At 35.5% G+C, this 20,422-nt stretch overlaps 1 protein-coding gene across 10 annotated transcripts in view; it reads right to left on the bottom strand.

Moving 5' to 3' along the window:
* KIAA0825 (KIAA0825 ortholog) overlaps nt 1-20,422 on the bottom strand; it is a 235,229-nt gene that overhangs the window by 93,725 nt on the left and 121,082 nt on the right. For all 10 annotated transcript variants that reach the window (XM_090132126.1, XM_090132124.1, XM_090132127.1 and 7 more), the window contains 2 exons: nt 18,758-18,913; nt 14,575-14,669 (listed from right to left, as the gene is read on the bottom strand). In XM_090132126.1, the coding sequence (XP_089988252.1) occupies nt 14,575-14,669; nt 18,758-18,913 (251 nt within the window). The remainder of the gene's footprint in view (nt 1-14,574; nt 14,670-18,757; nt 18,914-20,422) is intronic.

Below are 20,422 nucleotides of genomic sequence, written 5' to 3'. Positions count from 1 at the left end.
ATGCCACAATGTAAGAAGGGCATAAAGTTATTAGATAGCGAAGGGTTTACAGGGCAAGCTGTGTGAGGAGTGGCTGAGGTTCCAGGGTGTGCTCAGCACAGAGCAGAGAAGCTGAGGGGAGCCTTCACGGCGGCTGCAGCTCCTGACAGGGAGAGGAGGGCAGCGCTGAGCTCTGCTCTGTGTGGCAGCCACAGGGCCCGAGGGAACGGCATGGAGCTGCGTCAGGGGAGGGCAGCTGGGGGTCAGGGAAAGGGTCTGCGCCACAGGGCGGTGGGCATGGAATGGGATGCACAGGGCGGGGGGCACGGCCCCAGTGCTGGAGTTCAAGGAGTGTTTGGACAGTGCTCTGAGACAGTGTTTGGGTGGTTTGTGGAGCTGGGAGTTGAACTCCATGATCCTTGTGGGTCCCTTCTAACTTGTGATACTACATGGTTCTACAGGTTTTAAATAATTCGTTAAGACATACAGACTAATATGTTTTATATCTTTTTAACTAAGAAATTATTATTATTATTTTTAATAGGGCTTGAAAACCTCTTGCGAAAATAATTAAATTGATGACAATTATGAGTTGTATGAATTTTATGAATTTTATCTGCCCTGGTCAGGCTTCACCTGAAGTACTGTGTCCAGTACTGGGCTCCCCAGTACAAAAAAGGGATCTCCTGGAAAGAGTCCAGTGGAAGACCCCGAAGATGATAAAGGGCCCGGAGCATCTCTCCTGTGAGAAAAGGGTGGGTCATCTGGGTCTGTTCAGAATTTAGAAAAGACGACTCAGAGGAGATCTGAAAAATGTCTATAAAAATCTATATTTTTAGAAGGTGTGGGGGCAAAGGGATGAGGCCAGACTCTTTTCACTGGTATGTGGTGATAGGACAAGGGGAAATGGACACAAACTGAAGCATGGAAAGTTCTGCACAAATGTGCCTAAGAACTTCTTCGCAATAAGGTTGAGGGAGCACTGGAACAGGCTGCCCATGGAGGCTATGAAGTTTCCTCTTTTGGAGACATTCAAGACTCGCCTGGATGCCTACCTGTGCAACTGGTCTAGGGAGCCTGCATTGGCAGGCAGATTGGACTCAATGATGTCTACAGGTTCCTTCCAACCCTTAGAATTCTGTGATTCTGTGATTGATTTAGAAGATCATGCAATAAGCAGATTAATAAAGTAAACAACAATTTGATACTATTTATATTATGGTATGTTGAGTGATGTTATTACATTACTATAAAATAAATAAAAGCACAATCTTGAGGGAATAAGCACCTCCTAATCTGTTAATTTATTAATAATGCTTAACAAAAAATAAATATAAAACTATGAAAACTTTGCAACACTAAGCTTATTCTAGGCTCACCACCTTTCCTGGCTGATAAGAAACAGAAATAGGTATGGTTAGCCAGGTGATTGTTTCTTGCTCAGAATGTTATGGTCTGAAGCTGGTTAACGGGTTGGTTAGTATCAAGTCACTTTGTTTTGGGCACAATATTGGAAAATGATCTTTGAGCCTAACTTCAAAATATCTGAACGTCAGGGAATGGTTTCAAGCTTCAGCAGGGGAGATTCAAGCTAGACATTAGGAAGTATTACTTTTCAGAAAGGGTGGTCAGGCACTGGAATGGACTGCCCAGGGAGGTGGTGGAGTCACCGACCCTGGGAGTGTTCAAGGAAAGACTGGATATGGTGTTGAGGGACATGGTTTTGTGGGAGCCATTGGTAATAGGTGAACGGTTGGACTGGATGATCTTTCTGGTCTTTTCCAACCTTGGTGATTCTATGATTCTATATGGTTTGAAGCTTACACAGAAGAAACTCTTTATGACAAATAGAGAACAAGTAAGCGCCCAGGAAATTAATGCTCCTTCATTCAGCACTTGAGACACAATTAAGATGTTTGCAAATATTGGCAAAAGTGAATAGAACTTTCTAACTCTAATTCTAATTCTAATACTAATACTTCTAATACTAAGTCTACTATTTTCACTTTTGGAAGCTCATTTGATTTTACAGCCTCTGACAGCAGTTGTAATTACTCTTGTTTCCTGTAGTGGTCTCATGTTTGGGATCCCATAGAATGCAGTTCTGTTACTGCTAATCTTCATTACGTGCAAAGAAATTTTAAGAGATGGTCAGCAAAGAGAGAGATAGAAATATGCTGTTGGCAATGGCTATTTTTATTTAATAGATGCACAATCTTGCATTTTTTATTCGTCTTTGCTTAGTGTAGGTCGATGCCTCAATTAATATTGAGTAAAGCTGGGCCTAGATCTAAAAAAAAACTAATGAGCCTGACCTTAGCCTGAGTATGACTTATTCTGAATAGGGAGCTTATATCTCTGTAACCACATTTAGGTGTTGTGGAAAAAGCAAATTGGTGAATTTCAACTTGTGGTTACAATATAAAACATGTAGAAAAAGGACACTTTAGCAAACATCATTTCACCTAATTAACTGAGTATATGCTTATCAGACATTCTGTGTTCACCATGAAAGCCCCTCGGCCTCTGGATGTGCTTAAGATGCTGACTATGCCTAATAAAAGCAATAAATAAACTGGGTCTGGACTACTGGAGAACTATTTTCCCTCTTTGAATTGCAGCATCTTCAGTACAGCAGAAACATACCAGAGAAGAATCACTTTTCTCACAAACAAGAACTAAAGAATATCTACCAGATCAGATTGACCTCTGCATGTGGGACAGTCACAGCATCTGAGAGCCAGCATGCAAAAAGGCATTAAGATCTTTAAAACTGTGTTTTGTGTATTAATTAAATGTCATCTTGCATTTGAAATTGTGGTTTCTTTCTTTTCAAACTCAGTATTGACATATATTTATTTCCAAAGTCATGCATTCAGCATTCAAATACAGTTCTTGTTTATTACTAAATTCTGAAAATACTGCATCCAGTTTTTTTCACACAACAATCATTTATCAACTATGACCTATGCAACAGAACAGCCAATTATCTTTATGCATTTTTACTGTAAGGCTAAGTACATTAAATGACATTTCTATAGAATGATCTGACAGTCACTCTATATGAAACAATAAATAATGTGATATCAAAAATATGAGATAAATTAAAGAAAAAAAAATTTAAGAGGTGCTACTACTTAATGTTTTTAAATAATTCTTTTGTACTTTAAAGACAGTAAGAAACTCATTGATTTCTATATACAATTTACCGAGGTTTAACTATATATAATACAGATGCTTTCAATTTTTATCCAAATGTGATGTTAAATTGCCCATGTAATTATCCCAAGAGAAATCATTATACTTTTTTATTTCTAACTTCATTAACACTTTAGTGGGAAGAGTTTGGTTACATTTAAATTCAGCTGTCACAGTCTTTATTAGTACAGTTGAAGAGATCATTTCTGTATTATTCAAAAGGGTAGCTTTTTTGGAGGAATGTTAAATTACTGTGTTTAAGAAACAACAGAAAGTTAATGTGCAAAAATACAGACAATGATCTATAGTCAAACTTGGAACAAAATAAAATTCTTTGCATTCTGAATACAAGATTCTGTTTTAAAGTATATTGTCATTAAATAGAAATTACAATTATATAATAGCAACGTGTACTTTAATAAGTCCTGCAATAACAAATAACAGAGAGTAGCAGTGTGTTGAATAATCAAATAAAAATGTTATTTTGTAAAATCAAATATATTGACTGAACGTATATCTTACAGTTCCAGAGTCTGACCACATCAGTAATTGTTATGAGCTGTAACTATGCTGAATAAGCCACTAGGATGTCTTTAGCTAAGAGCTTTTCTTAGCACTTGGGCCAAAACTCCTCTCTCCTTTCAGAGTCCATCATGTGAAGGAGAAGAAGCACCATGAACTGCAGTAGCACTGGTGGTGACCAGCAATTTAAGGACAGTCACTTCTGATGTGCTTTCTTCAGGCCCAACTGCCCTCTTTGGGAGCGTAGATCCATCTAACTTTTCAGCTGTAGCTTCTGGTTCAAATAGGGAAAACTACTCAGATCAGTGACTTCTTTGTTATGTCCAGGCTTTGTGTAAAACTGTGATCACATAGAATGGAATTGGCCTTGTGGGTGGAGACTTGACCTGGAATTCTGTTGAATTTGTTTGTTGAGTACTAACAAGATGCTATGGTCACTGGAACCAGAATAGAAGTGTTCTCTCAAAAGATGGCTTGCTTTGGATACAAACGGATTGGCTTCAAATGTCTAGTTTAGGAACATCTGGCTGCTCACACCTGGAGCTCTGGCCAACCATGTGGCCCAGGACAGACCTACTTCACTTGTCACCACGTCTTGTTCACGAAAGCACAGAAGCTATTTCCCCAAGCACAAATGCCAGACCTAGAGGTCAAAAGTCCCTGGAGTTGTTCACGAACTGTGTGGATGTGGCACTAAGGGACATGGTTAGTGGACATAGCAGCGATGGATTGGTGGTTTGACTAGATGATCTTAGTGGTCTTTTTCAACCTTCATGATTCTTTGCTATTCAAGTGTCTGTTTACAGAGCTTTGTATACACAAAAATATCTATTTTTAATAGACTTCATCAATAAATGCATTATTTTCTTGTCTTTGGTGTGAATTACGTTTTTTTTTTTTTGAGCCAGCAAGCATTACACTTTACCCAGTTCCATTGATTTAAACTGGATTAGATCAAAATAACCTTTTGATCTGGTGATTCGCACATAGAAGTGGAGAATATGGATTGTAAATTAAAACAAAATTTATATATGAAGTTCAAAACTAAGATAGATATGCTGAGGAGGAAACAGAAGATGGGACTGCCTCTATAGATAAATTTCTCACCCCAGACCAAAGTGGAGGACATTCACTTCTAATTGTAAAGAAATATTTTTCTTTTTCTGAACATCTGTATTTGGAAAAAGATGAGAATTTGAGACCAAGGAATTAGCAAATACAATAATCTAAGCAAATTCATACTCATTGCTTTTTGATAGAGTAAAATTAATTTTTATCTATAGGGAGCATTTCAATTTAAGGATAATCTTGGGGAGAAAATGTAATGGGGAGCTGTAAGACCTCTGACTACATCTCTTAATTCCAGGGAATCCACAGAGTTTAAGAACGATGTGGAAAAACTGTAGGGAGATTTCATTCTTTGGATTCTTATGATAGGTTTTTCCCATTAGTGTAGGTGAAAAAATCACTACTAGCTGATAAAAAATAGCTTCTAATTTCTTTCTCTTTAGATATTTCAGGAGTTCCTCTCTACACTACAGCATAACTTAATATTTGTTCCAGATAATTTTTGTATTAGAATTAGAAAGCCATGAAGAAAATGGCCTTGCATTTATATGCAGAAAATTTATGAAATAATTTTTACACACATTCAACATGCATAATAATCATATAAATTTAAAACTGCAACCAAAGCTATGTGCTTAAATGAGATTGTTATACTGAGCAATGATGGAAACAATATCCTGTTTTTGTTTTAAAAAGCAGCCAGTACTCCTCAGAAAACAACAATAAAACAAAACCTTAGAGGTCAATAATTAAAACATTATAGAGTTGTGTTCTTCAACTAAAAGAGGGAGAAAAAACTTTAAGAAGTTTATAGATGTGTCTAGTTTAATAGTTTCATGTGTTGGATGTGACTTTCACAGTCTGTTGGCAGTCTGCAGGAAAGACATCACACCTGTGACTTGGTTGTTGATTAATGAGACTTTCAACTCATCACTACCATCTGAAGAAGGGCTGTGGCCTTTCTAAGCTTCACTGGTTTATTCGCCTTCAACTGTCACCCTACCAAGGTATCTTCCATAAAGAAAATCACACCTGGTTAAGGCTAATGAAAACCTCAATATGTCATTTTCTAGACAAGTCAAAAAGCATGTAAAACTAGACAAAAGATGTATTCAAGCAACATGAATGCAGTTTTGTCATAACCTGTCAATCGAAAGACTAACATAAAAAAGATTTCTTCCATGACATTTTCCAGTGTCAACTATTAGAATGACAATTCTGAATTCCCTCTTTGCTACATGATTCAAGATTCATAATGGCTTCTCACACTTTGCTTAATTTTGTTGTTAGGTCCCATCAAGAAGTTTACAGGAAAAAAAAAAAAAAAGCAGTGACAACAATAAACAATTTTATCAGGCAACATGTTATTCAGAAAGCCCGAGATTAGATTGCTTATGAAGGCTTTAAGCTTCCTACACAAGTCACTGTGCTTATTAATAAAAGGACTTGTGAAACTACCCAACTTTTTCCATGTCTTCAAAACTGTGTCATGAACATAAAGCTTTCAGAGGTAGTTTAGTTTTGGAGGCAAGAGGCAATTAGGTATTTAGGACTTACCATCCTTTCTTAAGGAGTTAACTGTTTAATTGAGGTGAGCCAGACAGAGCAAAGGAGGTACATCCAGCAAGGGCACGCGAGAAAGCCAGTATAACATTCTTGGGAAGAGAGTGGAAGATAGTAGGGGAGGAGTTATAGTTACGAAGAAATGTCATCTGCACAGTAGCAGCCTTCAGTCCTTGCTACTTGCTTTGTTGTATGGAGAGCAAATGTTTTAAGGTCAAGACAAGTTGTTCCCCATCTCTTTCAGAGAATAGCCAATCAATTTCCTAAGAAGACTACAGGTAATTCAAATCATCCAAATGATTTCTTACAAGTAAATTTGAAACACCTCTCCTTTGTTGCTTATGCACATCTACACTACCAATGGACCACTTATTGTATGATAGCTTTTGTATCATAAAATTTAGTCATGAGAACTAAGTTCAACTCTTAGCATTGCTACAGATTAATTATGCAGTGTTGAAGTAAACTTAGAGAACTGGCTACAAGACCAGATCTTCAATTTGTTCAACTTCAATATTAGCGCTTCTCCCCTCTACCTTTCGGAAGATTACTATGTCTCAACACATTACAGCTTGGAAAACGAAAAGTGGTATTACCACCACTTTTCTAAATTCTCTGATGTAAAAGAAACAGAATGAATAAACAACAGGCTATTGGGCAAAACATACTTTTGGACTGTTGGTTTTTGTTTTGTAACCTCTTCCTTTGTGTGAGCAGTGTCAAACTCTATAGATGAGTATCTTAGTAACGTGTACTGTTTGTGTTATTCTGCATTTATTAATATGCATTTAGAGATTCTGTAGACATGTATGATAGCTATGTATCTTAAGAATGAAAACTGAGATCAGAAAGTCTCAGACAGAACAGATAAAAAAGTAAATATAATTATCTCTACTTAATATTCCTTACTTAGCAACAGGATATGAGACAGGGTTGAAAGGAAGGCAAATTATTTGCAGATGAAAGAATGTAACTATTTTTAAGAAAAGTCAGCCGGGTCACAGGATGTCAGTCACCAGGTAAATTAGAGAGTTGCATAAAAAGTCATTCTTACAAGTAATCATACAGTATATAAAATTATCTATGAGGGCTGCTCTGAAAGTAATGCCTCCAATTTTATTATGTTGATCCACAATATCAGAAGCAGATGCTTGTGGTATGGCAATAGAGGTTGAATCTTTCCACAAATGTTCCATTTTATTGTTGTGTGAGAGATGCAGATGGCTCTGACACAACAGTGTCTGTCAAGGAAGTTCGCATGAAGTAAAGGTGTATCAAATGAATTCTTCTAAGCAGAAAAAATGGCACCCACTGATATTCACCGGTGCTTGCTATACATTTACAGAGACCAAACAGTGCATGTGAACACTGCACATTTCAGCTGTGGCCACAGCAGTGTGAAAGACAAGCCATGTTCTGGATGTCCACGCACATATGTCACACCACAAAATAGTATTTTGTAGCTGAGAAATTGCTCTGTCAAATAGTGTTGTGTCCCTTTGTATCTGTTGTAATTTCTATGGAAATAAGTAGGCATCACTACTTTCAGAGTGACCTACGTAGTAACGAAGAAATGATTCATACTTCTGAACAAATTGATTAAATGTGAATCTTAATAAATGCATATTTTACAATGCATTATTGAAACTAATGCATTGCATTTACTTACAATTTTTTTCCATCAAAACAGAAAGAAGAACACAGACACACTCACAAGTGCTATCTAACGTCAATGGCAAAAGCAATATGCAGTGAAGCAACCTCGTAAAAATGGCTTGCATAATAGGCCTATGTTCTGGCAAATAGGCAGTTCTTCACACAATTTTTAAAGCAAATGTGTATATGCAAACACATATAGCTCATTTTAAAATTTTCTTTTAGAAGCACGTTTTGAACAATTGAAAGTATCAAATTAAACTGAAACTACTGAAACATGACTGGGATATGTCAGTCCCTTTCTTTTTAGCATCTTTTTTTTTTTTTTTTTGTGAATGTTGTTCAAGAATATTATTTTTTACACAAGATTCATCAACATGTCAGCAGGAGAGACAGACTGCTAGCAACTAGAAACATCTAAGGCATACTACATATGGGATGTCTCAAATTCAGGTTCCCTTTCCTGCACAATTTGTGCTACAAATGTATAAATAATACAGGTTGAAACTGCATTCAAACAGTATTTACAAAATATACTCTTTCATTTGCTCAGCAATGTGCATTCTGTCACCAATGCCTTAAAATTGCCATGCAGAGAATTAAACTATTTCTGACAGATTCTTTGAAGTCAGGGTATAGTTTCATGGGTCATATAAGAAGGAGATAAGCAGATGGAGGATAATTTTTGTGTTGATGGATGTGATGTATGTCTTCTTATTGACCAGCTCACTTGTGGAAAAAAATTCTTGCCTAGCCAAAAATCCCAATGACTTTTTTCCTCCCTTTTTGATATAGCACTAGTTTCTAATCCTCACTGTGTCTGTGATCAACGAGGAGAAGTACTAAAGACAATGAGATACTGTCTTCCATAGCCTTCCTTGCATTTTAGAAAGCTTGTACACATATGCATGATGAGGTCATCCATTATAATCTCTCTGAGAGGTGGTAATTGCTTCAGTATTAACGGCATCACGGTTCTTCAACACATCAATAGATGACTTGTAGATACAGCACCAATACTGATTTCCGGTATCTAGCAATGCACATTACATAAAGGAGCATCTCTTATTTAAAAGAAGGTTGGACTAACACATCCAAAAGTACACCAGACATAAGACTGGCAACCCTTGCCATGCAGATAGGGTGTCTGTCATGGCATTCTGCCAGTAACTCCTATTCCACCATTTGTTTCTACTACAAAGAAGATTGTCAGAGAACTTGCTACCTTTTCATACTCTTGGTATCTTCATTCATTCCTCTGACTTGGGCTAGTGACAGTTGCACAAAGATCTTTCACAACTCGCAAAGTGCATGCAAGTTTGCTGACATTCTCTTCAATTTCAAAACTACATAATAAATTTTTCTATGTGTTGATAAACTGGATTTTAAAAGAGCATTTTCTGGATATCAAGATAATCAACAACACAATGAATATAAACATTTTCTATAAATAGTTCACCATATGGCTACCATTCTTAACAGATGGTGTCTGTGTATCCACTAGAATATACAAGAGCTATGCAGATTTGCCCCGCAATCAGAAAATTCTGAACAAGAGTTTTTTACTTCATTTCAGTTTTATTAAGGTTAATCAGTGGTTTTATATATGTGTGTGTATATATATATACATATAAATGCATATGATTTTATCATCTAACCCTAGTGTGTGAAAAAAATGCCACAATTATATTGACAAAATTGTTCATAAAAGGCAAGTAAGTGGTTCTCTTTAAGTACAGTCAAAGTGTTTTAAAAGGAAAAAAAAAAAAAAGATTTTCTTTATATCAGGATAGCAACCTAATATCAAGGAAACTTCACCTTGGTAAAAAAGTGTCACATGTAAACAGTACATGTAAATTTGTAATTTATCAGACAAAATGTAGTCTGGGCTCCATTAAGAAAAGCTGTAAAGCTTAAAGAACATGAGAATTTGTGCACATTTGGCAACAGAGATTACTACAAAGCATATATATTTTACCTAAGTTTAGTAGAAAATATATTGTTTTTGATAGTTTAACTCAAGCCAATCCATAAACAATTCCGGGTTTTCCACTCTGAAAAGTTGTTGGGTTGTTGAGAATATTTAATCAACAGAACACATGGCTGGATGTAAACCACTGAGTCTACCCTGTTTCTACGCAAAACTACTTATGTTCCTATCACTGTTCAAATGCTTTCTGGAGAACTGTTATTGAGCTATACTGGTCTGTTGGAAATCTTTTAATCTGCAGTCTACACCATTTATTTTTCATGGCAGTTCTTATCCACTTGAACAAAGACTGCTTTTAACTTGAATAATTCTTTTTACTGCACTGATTTCAGCTGGTTTCAGCGAGAAAATTTATTTTCTTCATGGTGCCTGGCATAGTTTTTTTATCTGATGCATTTACAGTAAAACAATATATTCCCTATTTTTAAGTTCCTAAGCTTCTGATTCTTAGTATCTTATGCCTGACCTCTGTTGGCTTTGCCACAGATGTGAATTCTTCTCTACTCCTGGAGCTCCCTGGAATGTTACTCCTCGCACATTCACACTTAGACAAGCACATCACTACCATGAAATTGACATTCATAAGACCTGTATTGGTACCTACTGTTCCATTGAATTTTCCTAACTGCAAAGGAGGGAATCCCCACAATTCTCAGAATAGCAACTTACTGCAATACTGGGCAGTGGCTCCCTGTGATTCAAGAAGTCCTAGGCTGTTTCTCATATTTATAGTGAGTGAAATGTAGCTATTTGCTACAGTAACATAACCAGTGAAGCTGAAAGTGCTGTAGAACAGCAGAAGAAAGTCGCATCACAAAACCCAACCACATATTATATTGTGCATATATATTCTAACATCATACATGTTGTTTGAGTTAATCCTCTAAAAAACAGAAAGTAAGTAGCATACAACAGTATAAAGGAGAGAGCATGAACAAGAATTTACTGTCATGCATGAGTTGCTGCACTTGGTTCAGTTGCGATGGAGTTCATTTTTTTTCATATGACGAAAATGAATATGGCTTATATGATGCTATGCTATCCATTTGTGTCTAAAATAGAACTAATAATACACTAGCAGTTTGACAATCACTCAACACAGTGCTAAGGCTTTCTCTTTTTCCCACTCTGCCTCCTCAGCAAGTAGGCACACAAGAAACTGTGAGAGGTCAAGACCCCATTTGATCCCAAGAGGGTAGGCCACACCCTTTGGCACTGTGCTCAGCAAGGAGAGCTGGGGGAATAGATGAGAAAAGAGTGTGATGTTCAGATCATGTTGTTTGTCTGCTCAAGTACCCATTAAGTGTAATGAACCCTGCTTATCTGGAAATGCCTAAACATCTGCCTGCTGGGAAGGAGTGAAGGAGCTCCCTATTTTGCTTTGCTTGTACGCGCAACTTTCATTTCACCTATTAAACTATTTTGATCTAAACTCATCAGTTTTCTCACTTTGGCCCCTCCAGTTCTCTCCCCTACCCCTACCTGCTGTAGAGGCATGAGCAAGTGGCTGTGTAGATGTAGTTACTGGCCAAGGCAATCCACTACAGTCACTGAAGTGTGTCCAAATGTTGCAGTGTCTACAGAGAAATTGCTAGACAGCTAACAAGAAAATATATTGATAGCTGATACAACAATCTGCACAAATAGTTTCAATGTAACTTAGCCAGGCAGTAACAATCTTTCCCTTATGAGCAGCACAATCATTAAAAGTTGAAATACACATCAATTAAGTAATAACAAAAAGCACATGGTCTTCTTGTCTCAATGAATGTATTAGAGATAATTTGATGATGTAAGGACGTAAAACTGAACAGCAAGATTTAATAAAGGAACATGTATTGGCATGACTATGGGGGACATGCTTGAAAACGTAGTTAAATCAAATACTATAAATTAGCTGAATGTTAATACGCTACTATTATAAATATAACAGTAAGAGTGTTTTATTCTCACAGCTAGAACTATATATAGAAATAATCAGACATAAAACTAGAAAGTGAATGAAGTTTTCTTTCTGTAAGTTTTTCTTACAGTTTCAAAAGGTATAACTGTTTTTTTGTTTTGTTTTTTGTTTTCACCTAGTGATCACCACCTAATAATCACATGATAACATTAGCAACACACAAGTCTTCTGAACGCTTACTTTGAAGTAAGTGTTGGATTTGATGGAATAGATTCATGCCCTCATGTGGAGCCAACAATAAGCAGTACACAACCATTCATTCTGTTTTTAACCAGTCCTAACAGCATCTTACTTTCCCCTAACCACCAACCAATTAATTTGCCAACCACTCACTGGCTCTGGGACAATGCTCCCATAACCTCGTTCCACCTAACTCAGTCATTAACTAGGTTAGGGGAACATTTCCCTTGTAAATGAATCCCCTAAGCATTTTCAAACTTTTTTTTTTTTTCCCCCAGAAAAAAAGAGAGCAGAACATACTTATTTTTCTTCATGTGCAGTATTTCTCCCTAAATATAAAAAGAAACAAACCTCAGGACCACTGTGAGCAGGTAAAGATATTCTGGTCTGCACAAAACTATCTGCTAAGGGAAAGCTTTGGCGTGTGTTACAGAAATGAATAATTAAAGCAGTATGATTCTGACTCTTTTTAAGTACTGTCCTTCATTTGTACCTCATCAAAGAAAGGAAATAGTAAAAACAGGATGGATCCACCAATCAAGGTGAAACTAATCACATACCCACTTAGCCTGATCCTTAAGCCATGAGATGAGTAAGACTGAAATCTGTGTAATTTTAAGGAGTGTGAAACATCACAAAAGATATGGCTTATGTGAGCCATTGCAAAGCTTGTTTGAGTAACTGCAAGATTAGCTAGAATTGGCCTATCTAGCTAGAAAACATGGGTAGACAAACTTCAGCTATACTAAAAACTGTGCCATATAAAGACAAGCTGCATTAGAGATGCTGACCATCAAGGTGGATATCAGGACTAGCAGCTCTGCTTAAGGCTCACAATGGATTTAGACAATCTGTTGGGCTTTAAAGTGGAGTGTTGTTTGAATAAAAAAATCCATGAACTAATCATTAATGGCTTGCATTAAGTCACTTCTAGATGAGAATTTCCATATTAGGTATAAGAGCAGTGAATGGAGACATTTTCAAATCAGGAAGGATGACAACAATTAGGGCAGTTATTAGAGGAAAAAAGAAAAGGAAAAAAAAAAAGATGCAACAATCGAAGATACAATAAAAGCATGAAATACGGAGAAGATGTATATAAACAACTTCTTTCCTAAATTTATACAGAGAAAAGTGGAATGTTTTCAAGACAGAAGATGAAGTGACCACAGAAAATGTTTCCTCTGCAATCACAGCAGTTCTCTCTATTTGGTTCATATTGAACACATCAACTTAAAAGGAAGTATAAAGAACATTTTCAGTCTAAGAATTTCTCTCTTTTAAAAGGGCAAGTTAACTCATTTTTAAATGAAGAATAAATATTAGTGATTAGCTAACTACCACAGGAAGAAATATTACTGAATTGTCTCTGCCATTTAACATAAAAATGGCACTACTGGTACAAACCAAAAAGTTAATGTGGCCACATAATCTGCCTAGAACTGGATAACATAATAGAACTGAATGGCAAAAGTGAGAGCATGTTTTTGCCAGTGTTACTTCCTGTGAACTGTATCAAAATTTTAGAAAATAACGATTTGGGTTACGGAAGAATTCTTTATAGTAAATTAAGAAGAGTGTATGTAAACTGAACAAATATTTTATATGTAAAATTGAGGTGCAGTTAAATAGTTAGGGCATTAAGTTCTAGTATATATTGAAAGTGTGGCAAAAAAAAAACTGTAAGAACATTTTTGACCTGCAAATAGCATACTTGACATTGTCACTATAGTTTCTAAACAGACAAATAATTAGCTTTAAGAGGCAAATAATATAATGGCACACAGATTCAGCATTAGAAAGAGAACATTACACTTTTTAGTTCACAATATATGTTTTCCAGTCCTCCCAAGGCTATACAGCAAATATTTAGAAAATATACCTATTTTGTCCTCCTGCAATTTTGTGCATTTAGCAAATCGATATTTTTGAATTTAATGAATATAAATTCTGCATTAAATAAAAGCTTAATTTATGTACAGGCATAGATTTTACAAGTAAAAAAAGCTGTTCAATAATTTCCATTAGTTAAAATTTACTAGAGAAAATACTTCATATTTCTAACTATGCTTCATACCCCCAGATGAATTCAGTAGTCACTGCAATTTGAGCAAAAATCCCCAAAGTTCTGTACTGAAATCTCCATGGGCAGTATGCCTCTAAATTTTTTAAATTTGCTAGTTTCTTTTTAAAGCACTGTTTATGGTCAATACCAACATAAATTCAGGAGTCAGCAAGAAATAAATAATTGAGTCCTCAAAATAGAAATTACAAACTATCTTTGTATGAAACAAACAGACACAAATATAATAAGTATTTCCATTTTAAAATTGCATATTCAAAAATAAACATATAATTTACTTCATAAATTTCACTGCTAAAATCTATATGCATTGACCACTAAAAAGTAAAGCAGACAAGGGGAAAGTGCAGTTAATTGCCAGAATCCCTTTACCTGTGCGCCAGCAGCACCCTGAAGGTCATCTGATTCAGTCCCAAACAACTTGACAGCAAGTCTGACCAATCCCAGTTCCATTCAGTAATGGTTGACTGTTGATACATGGCGAGAAGCTTTTGTTAGTTATTAATCAGTGTTAATATCATCAGTAAATTAAAGCTCCAGCTGTGACATACTAACCATGAAGGAGGGGGGCCTAGAACAAGGACTCAGACAGATGATATCAATCATGTCCACAGTAGAAGGTTTTTATTCCAATAAGACAGCAACTAATTTACAAATCCATTTGGGAATGTAACCATTATTTAGAAAAAGATACATCATTTTTTTGAGCCGTTATTCTTCCAACTGTTAATGGCATTCTGCCCAACTACTTTGTCTGAAAGCTTGACTCTTTGTTTGAAAAGCAAAGTAATTGGCAACTTTTTATGTAACAGCAATTTATATTTTCTGCTGTCAGCAAAAAGTTTGTAATGAAAAACATAGTGCAGTTAGTTACTTAGTTTCTAAGTGTAACCTGTATCTTAATTAGAGAAGGATGGGTTTACCTGTTTATTTTTCTGTAAGGCACTCTGTTCACCAGATTTTTATTATAAACACACCAGTAAGTCTATACAACATGAAGTCATACAGTTACATACTCCTTATTTAATAAATAAAAGTGATATATAATGATAGTGGGTAGACAAAAGACCACACACAACATTCTTATGTTTTTAAAACACTAACTCCTGTTGCATAACATTAATTTTAGTTGTCAGCACTGATCAGCAAAGGAATCATTCAAAAATTATTATTGTAGTACCAAAATAGCACTGAGCAGTTTGAAAAAAAAGATGAAGTTAGTCATAACAATGAAAATGCAGCTAAATCAAAAGACAGGAGTGTGAAATGTATGTCTTTTTCTTCTTACAGAAGAACTTGGTTCTTCTGGGAGAGCAATTCCTCCAGGTAGTCCCTCTCTCCTTCCTCCCATCTTAATTTTATCCCCTTCTTTCTTCTCATTTAATTTTCTCACAAAAGCTCATCTCTGGCATGCACTTAAAAGTAACTTTCAAAAAGAAGGGTCAAGTACAGTCAGAGAGGGAGACAAGGGTAGCTAAAGGAAGAATAATAAAGTGAAAGTGGAAAGTAAATGAAAAAGCAACAGAATATCTGATAAACAAGAAATAGCAGAACGATTTAAGGGAGAAAACACTGGGAGAATTCAGGGGAGAAAACATGCAATTATTCAATACTCCACACTAAATTAGAAATAGAAAAACAAATATGGAGGGAATGCCTGTAGAGTCAAGAACAGTAAAAGGGAGGAACTGAACTGACATTATTAACAGTCATAAAGACATTTAGGAAAGCTTATAAGCACAGAGGAGATTTAAACTCAGTCTACCAGACTGATCAGTCTACAGTATACAGAATATAAAATAAAACAAAAACCAAACAAATGAAACACCAATCAAACACAGACCACGCACAAAAACACTATACATTTTAGGAAAGGATAATAATTTCTTTAAAATATTTTCCTTTATTGCTACTGTTGAAGAGTTGTACAGGCTGGACTAAATCTTATTAGACAATAGAGCAGCAGCACTGGCAGAGACTGAGGTGTCAGGAGAAATTGACAAAATTAAGAGCAACAAGTTAGTAGGACCAGATGGCGATTATTCAAAATTTTTGCAGAATGTAAGAATGAAATAGCTGAATTGTTAACAGAAATGACACACTTCATAGAATCAGCTACTGAACTGAGGGTTGGAAGATAGGAAATTAACATATCTTTAATAAAAATTGCAGTTGATCTCAAAATAGCAGTTCAGTGGCCTTTGTTTCAGGAACATTACAACTTGAAGAAATTATGATTAGGAAACTTGCCAAATATGGCATGCTGGGGATAAACTAGCAAAACTTTAGGACAAAAAAGTCAACCACCCTAAATAACTAACGTACAACAATTTTTAAAGAGACTGAAGAGCAACACATTAAATATTTGCTATAAATCATCTTTCAGAAAACTTTTGAAATGATTTCCTTTAAAAAAATCATCTACTGAGGAAGTGAAGAGTATTTACACTGTACTGTATACCACAGTGTAATACAAGCATTCCTGGTCAGGATTCAGGTCTCAAAGGAAGTATTGCCTATTCAAATTGGCCCTTCTGCAAGAAAAAAAATTAAATGCAATGTAGCTCACTGGCAAAAATATGCCATGAAATCAGGATTGTTTTGAGACTTAGAATTTACTGAAGAGCAAACATTATTTCCTGTATTGAAAATACACTGATTCACATTAGACTTAAAGAAAAATTGTCAGTTTTAAAGAAAAATTGTCAGTTTCATGGCAGTTGTCAACCACTAAGAATGAATGTAAGAAAACATATATTCCATGAGAAAAATATGTTCCTTGCCCAGAAAGGTGGTGGGTGCTCTTTAGAAGCATTTGACGTCAGGCTGGATAGGGCTCTAAGCAACCTGACTGAGCTGTAGAGGTCTCTGTTCATTGCAGGGGAGTTAGACTAGGTGGCCTTTAATGATTCCTTCCAAATCAAATGATTCTATGATTCCATAAAAGTACTCTGGTATCTTCTACAGGCCCTGGGAATAGTCTTCACAAGGAACCAGACACTGAATTACACTGGCTCCTCCTTAATAAACTAAATCCCACGCCACTAAATAAATGCACAATTTTGTAGTAAAGGGAACTGAAATATTTAATGATATTGTTAAGATCACAAAATATGCCCATTATTGTGAACAACAGGGTTGGCACATGGTCTGTGATCTATTATACTTTTCTTAATTCTAAAACACTTTCCTGTATTCTGATAATAGATTTTACGCCAAAAGTTTATAAAAATGCAAAGCAATTTAATACAAACTATCCATTGTCATACGCTGATTAATAGAGCACTGCAAACCTGTCATCTAGCAGAAAAATTCTACGCTGAGTTGCCACTACTTGAAGGTCTTAATCTAGCACACTATTAATGAATTGAGAATTGAGGCATGGTAAACTATTTTCTGAACTTCAGATTGGAGTAATTTTACACCCTCTTGAATTCTGCCACGCAAGCACTTGTAAGGAAAAGACACTTTAAAACATGTTCCTCTGGTGTGAGAAGCCTTGTGAAACTGGTAGTAATCTCCTTTTTCAGGACATTACCACTTTGACTGCAACATGACAGTGATTAAGCATTGATTAAACAAGTAGCAAAAAAAAAAAAAAAAAAAAGGCAAAACATATTTTACAGCAATAAAGCTGGTGAAATAGTTCAAAATGGATAGAATGCAAAAAGCAGATGATGCAATTTGAAAACAAAGTTGTTCTTTGGAAAATGGCATCTTTCAACCAAAAGTAAAGTGAAAAGTGAATGAATTTCATGCAGCTTTAATACCATTTATTCTTAAATATTTGAAGGTGTAGGGGAAGAATCAAAACTATAGATGATTGGTTAAGAAGTCTCGAGAAACTACAGTGTAAGAATTTTTAGTTGTCCAAATGCTACCTGAAACTACAATCCATTCTGTGAAACAGTTAGTTATGTGGTTCTCTGGCAGAGATTTTGGCAACTAGATATATTCTCTTAAACTCTTATAAAATCAGGAAAGTGATTTCTATAAGTACTTTATAATCCTTTGCTTATCACTAGCATAGCTTATGCAAAACACAGAAATGCCTCCTTTAATTCCCTCTCCCCTTTCCCACTGGCTCTGAGTTTTCAAAGTTTACATTAATGAAGAGAAATTTACATTACTGTTCAACATTTCTGTGAAAGACTCATCAGGTAAGACTCTCAATATGCATTTGGCATACTGCCATGACTTCTCAAAGGACTAAGGCTAGCCCCATGTACCATTACACAGATATAATGCGTATCATTGCTACTAATAGGTTTTTCTACACTATACTGAACCAACATAAAAAGTCTAAGTTTTAAATTGCTCTTATATGCAGTAATTCTGATAAAAGAAGAAGACAATAATGGCTTTTTGAACATCATGATATTGTAGAGGGTGCCCTCATTAAATTCCTGAGTAATAATATCCCTTTGCACTTCATCAAATTTGAACTCATGTAATTAATTTCTTTTTCATAACTTTAGTCTCTGTCATTATCATGATCATAATAAGACTGACAAGTAAAAATTATACTATAACCATGGTTTCAGTTTTCACAAACCTGATTGAACACTTTCGCACAAGACTGGCTGTGCACCTGGAAGGGGTTGAAGACAGCTTGCTCCTCTCTGCCCTTCAGTGTCGAAAGCAAGCTTTGATTGGAAGTAACATTCTCTTCGGGAGAATTCTCACAAGACAGTTGCTCATTCAAATATTGCTTATAAGGAAAAAAACAAAACAAACAAAATGAAATGCATGGAACAATACACACCACCTAGTCTTCTAAGTGAAATTTGCCCAAATTTCAAGGAGCACTTTACTAGGTACTTGATAGGAATTCCTTATATTAAAAGAAGAAATCTCTCTCAAAATACAAATCTTTCCAAGATTAACAAACAATAAATTACCACCCCCCATGAATACCAAGTTGAAGCAAATCAAAATAATCTAAGCTATTGTTTTGAAATTATCATCAACTTAAGTTTATTAGTTATCAGTATATTCGTTAGGTATATGTAGAAGTGAAAACAAATGTTTCCTAAACGATATTGTAATGTATTATAGCTATTACATGATTTCTTCTATATGAAAAAGTACACAGGAATATTTGTTTATAAACAGCATTGCACTGCATAGTTACTACATGACTATAAATGAATTGTTCAATGAAACTGTCCAAATCGGTTGTTCAAACATAGGAGGTAAACATTCTACCATTCTTCAAAGCTATTTTTGATTATTTAAACATTTGAAGATTAGAAGTCATCTGTGATTTACATGGCAATTTTATAAACTATACTGTAGCAGACACATTATTCTTTTGGCCCATTTTCACTTCTTAAACTACCCTGTAAATAAACCATCACTGCATGCCAATAAAGTGTTTTGATTAAATAGTACCATATTACAAAAAGCTAGTTAGAGAAACACAGGTCTACTTACTGGAAGGACTATTGTGATTAAACAGTTTATCACCATTAAAATTAAGTCCATAATGATAGGATTGCTATAACATTGAGCAAGGTGAGTCTTCATTAAGATGGATGGATGCAAACATTATTTTGCAGAAATACTGAGCTAATAAAATAATTTCAGATTCAGGTGAGGGGGTGTGTAAACTACCTCCCAAGCCACTGAGCTTTTCAGTGGATAATTTCTTCATCAGCTTAAACTGATCTAACTGTGGTCTGGCTTGAAAGGCACAAATTCTACCCCGAACCACATAGATTGTAGTTTTTTCTCCCTTGTGTTGGCACTAGCATATGTTGTGAAATTATCCAGAAAAAAATAAAGGTTTCAGCCAGATAAGCAAGCCACATGGTTTCTAGTGCTTGTACAAAGGATGCCTTAGGACTGAGAAATCACAGTCAAGATATTGTGCAGGTCTGTCTGTTGGTTGCAGCCAATTGTCAGGACTGCTTAAACAATCATGAAATCATCTAAGTGTATTTTTAAAAAATAGATCTCAGTTCTTTTTGAGTTTAGAACAACACCGTAATCTAGCTGTGAAAATGTATCTTCAGTCTTTTACCTATATTTTCTCAGCCTGGAAAAAAAGGAATTCTTTTTCCCTCTTTTTCTCCATTCATTATACTGTGCCATAGCCAAGATTTCATAGTCATAGTAAGGTGGGGTGACTTAAATGATATTTCTACGTCCGTACCAACTCGACTTAAAGTACTACCTCATACGGATGAATTTCCTAAACACTAAAGCAACTCAGACA

Source organism: Phasianus colchicus, chromosome Z (genome assembly GCF_987193195.1).
Source record: "Phasianus colchicus chromosome Z, bPhaCol1.hap1.1, whole genome shotgun sequence".
Taxonomy (NCBI): domain Eukaryota; kingdom Metazoa; phylum Chordata; class Aves; order Galliformes; family Phasianidae; genus Phasianus; species Phasianus colchicus.
The sequence above is the reverse complement of the archived record's forward strand: the minus strand, read 5'-3'. Positions and strand labels throughout refer to the sequence as shown.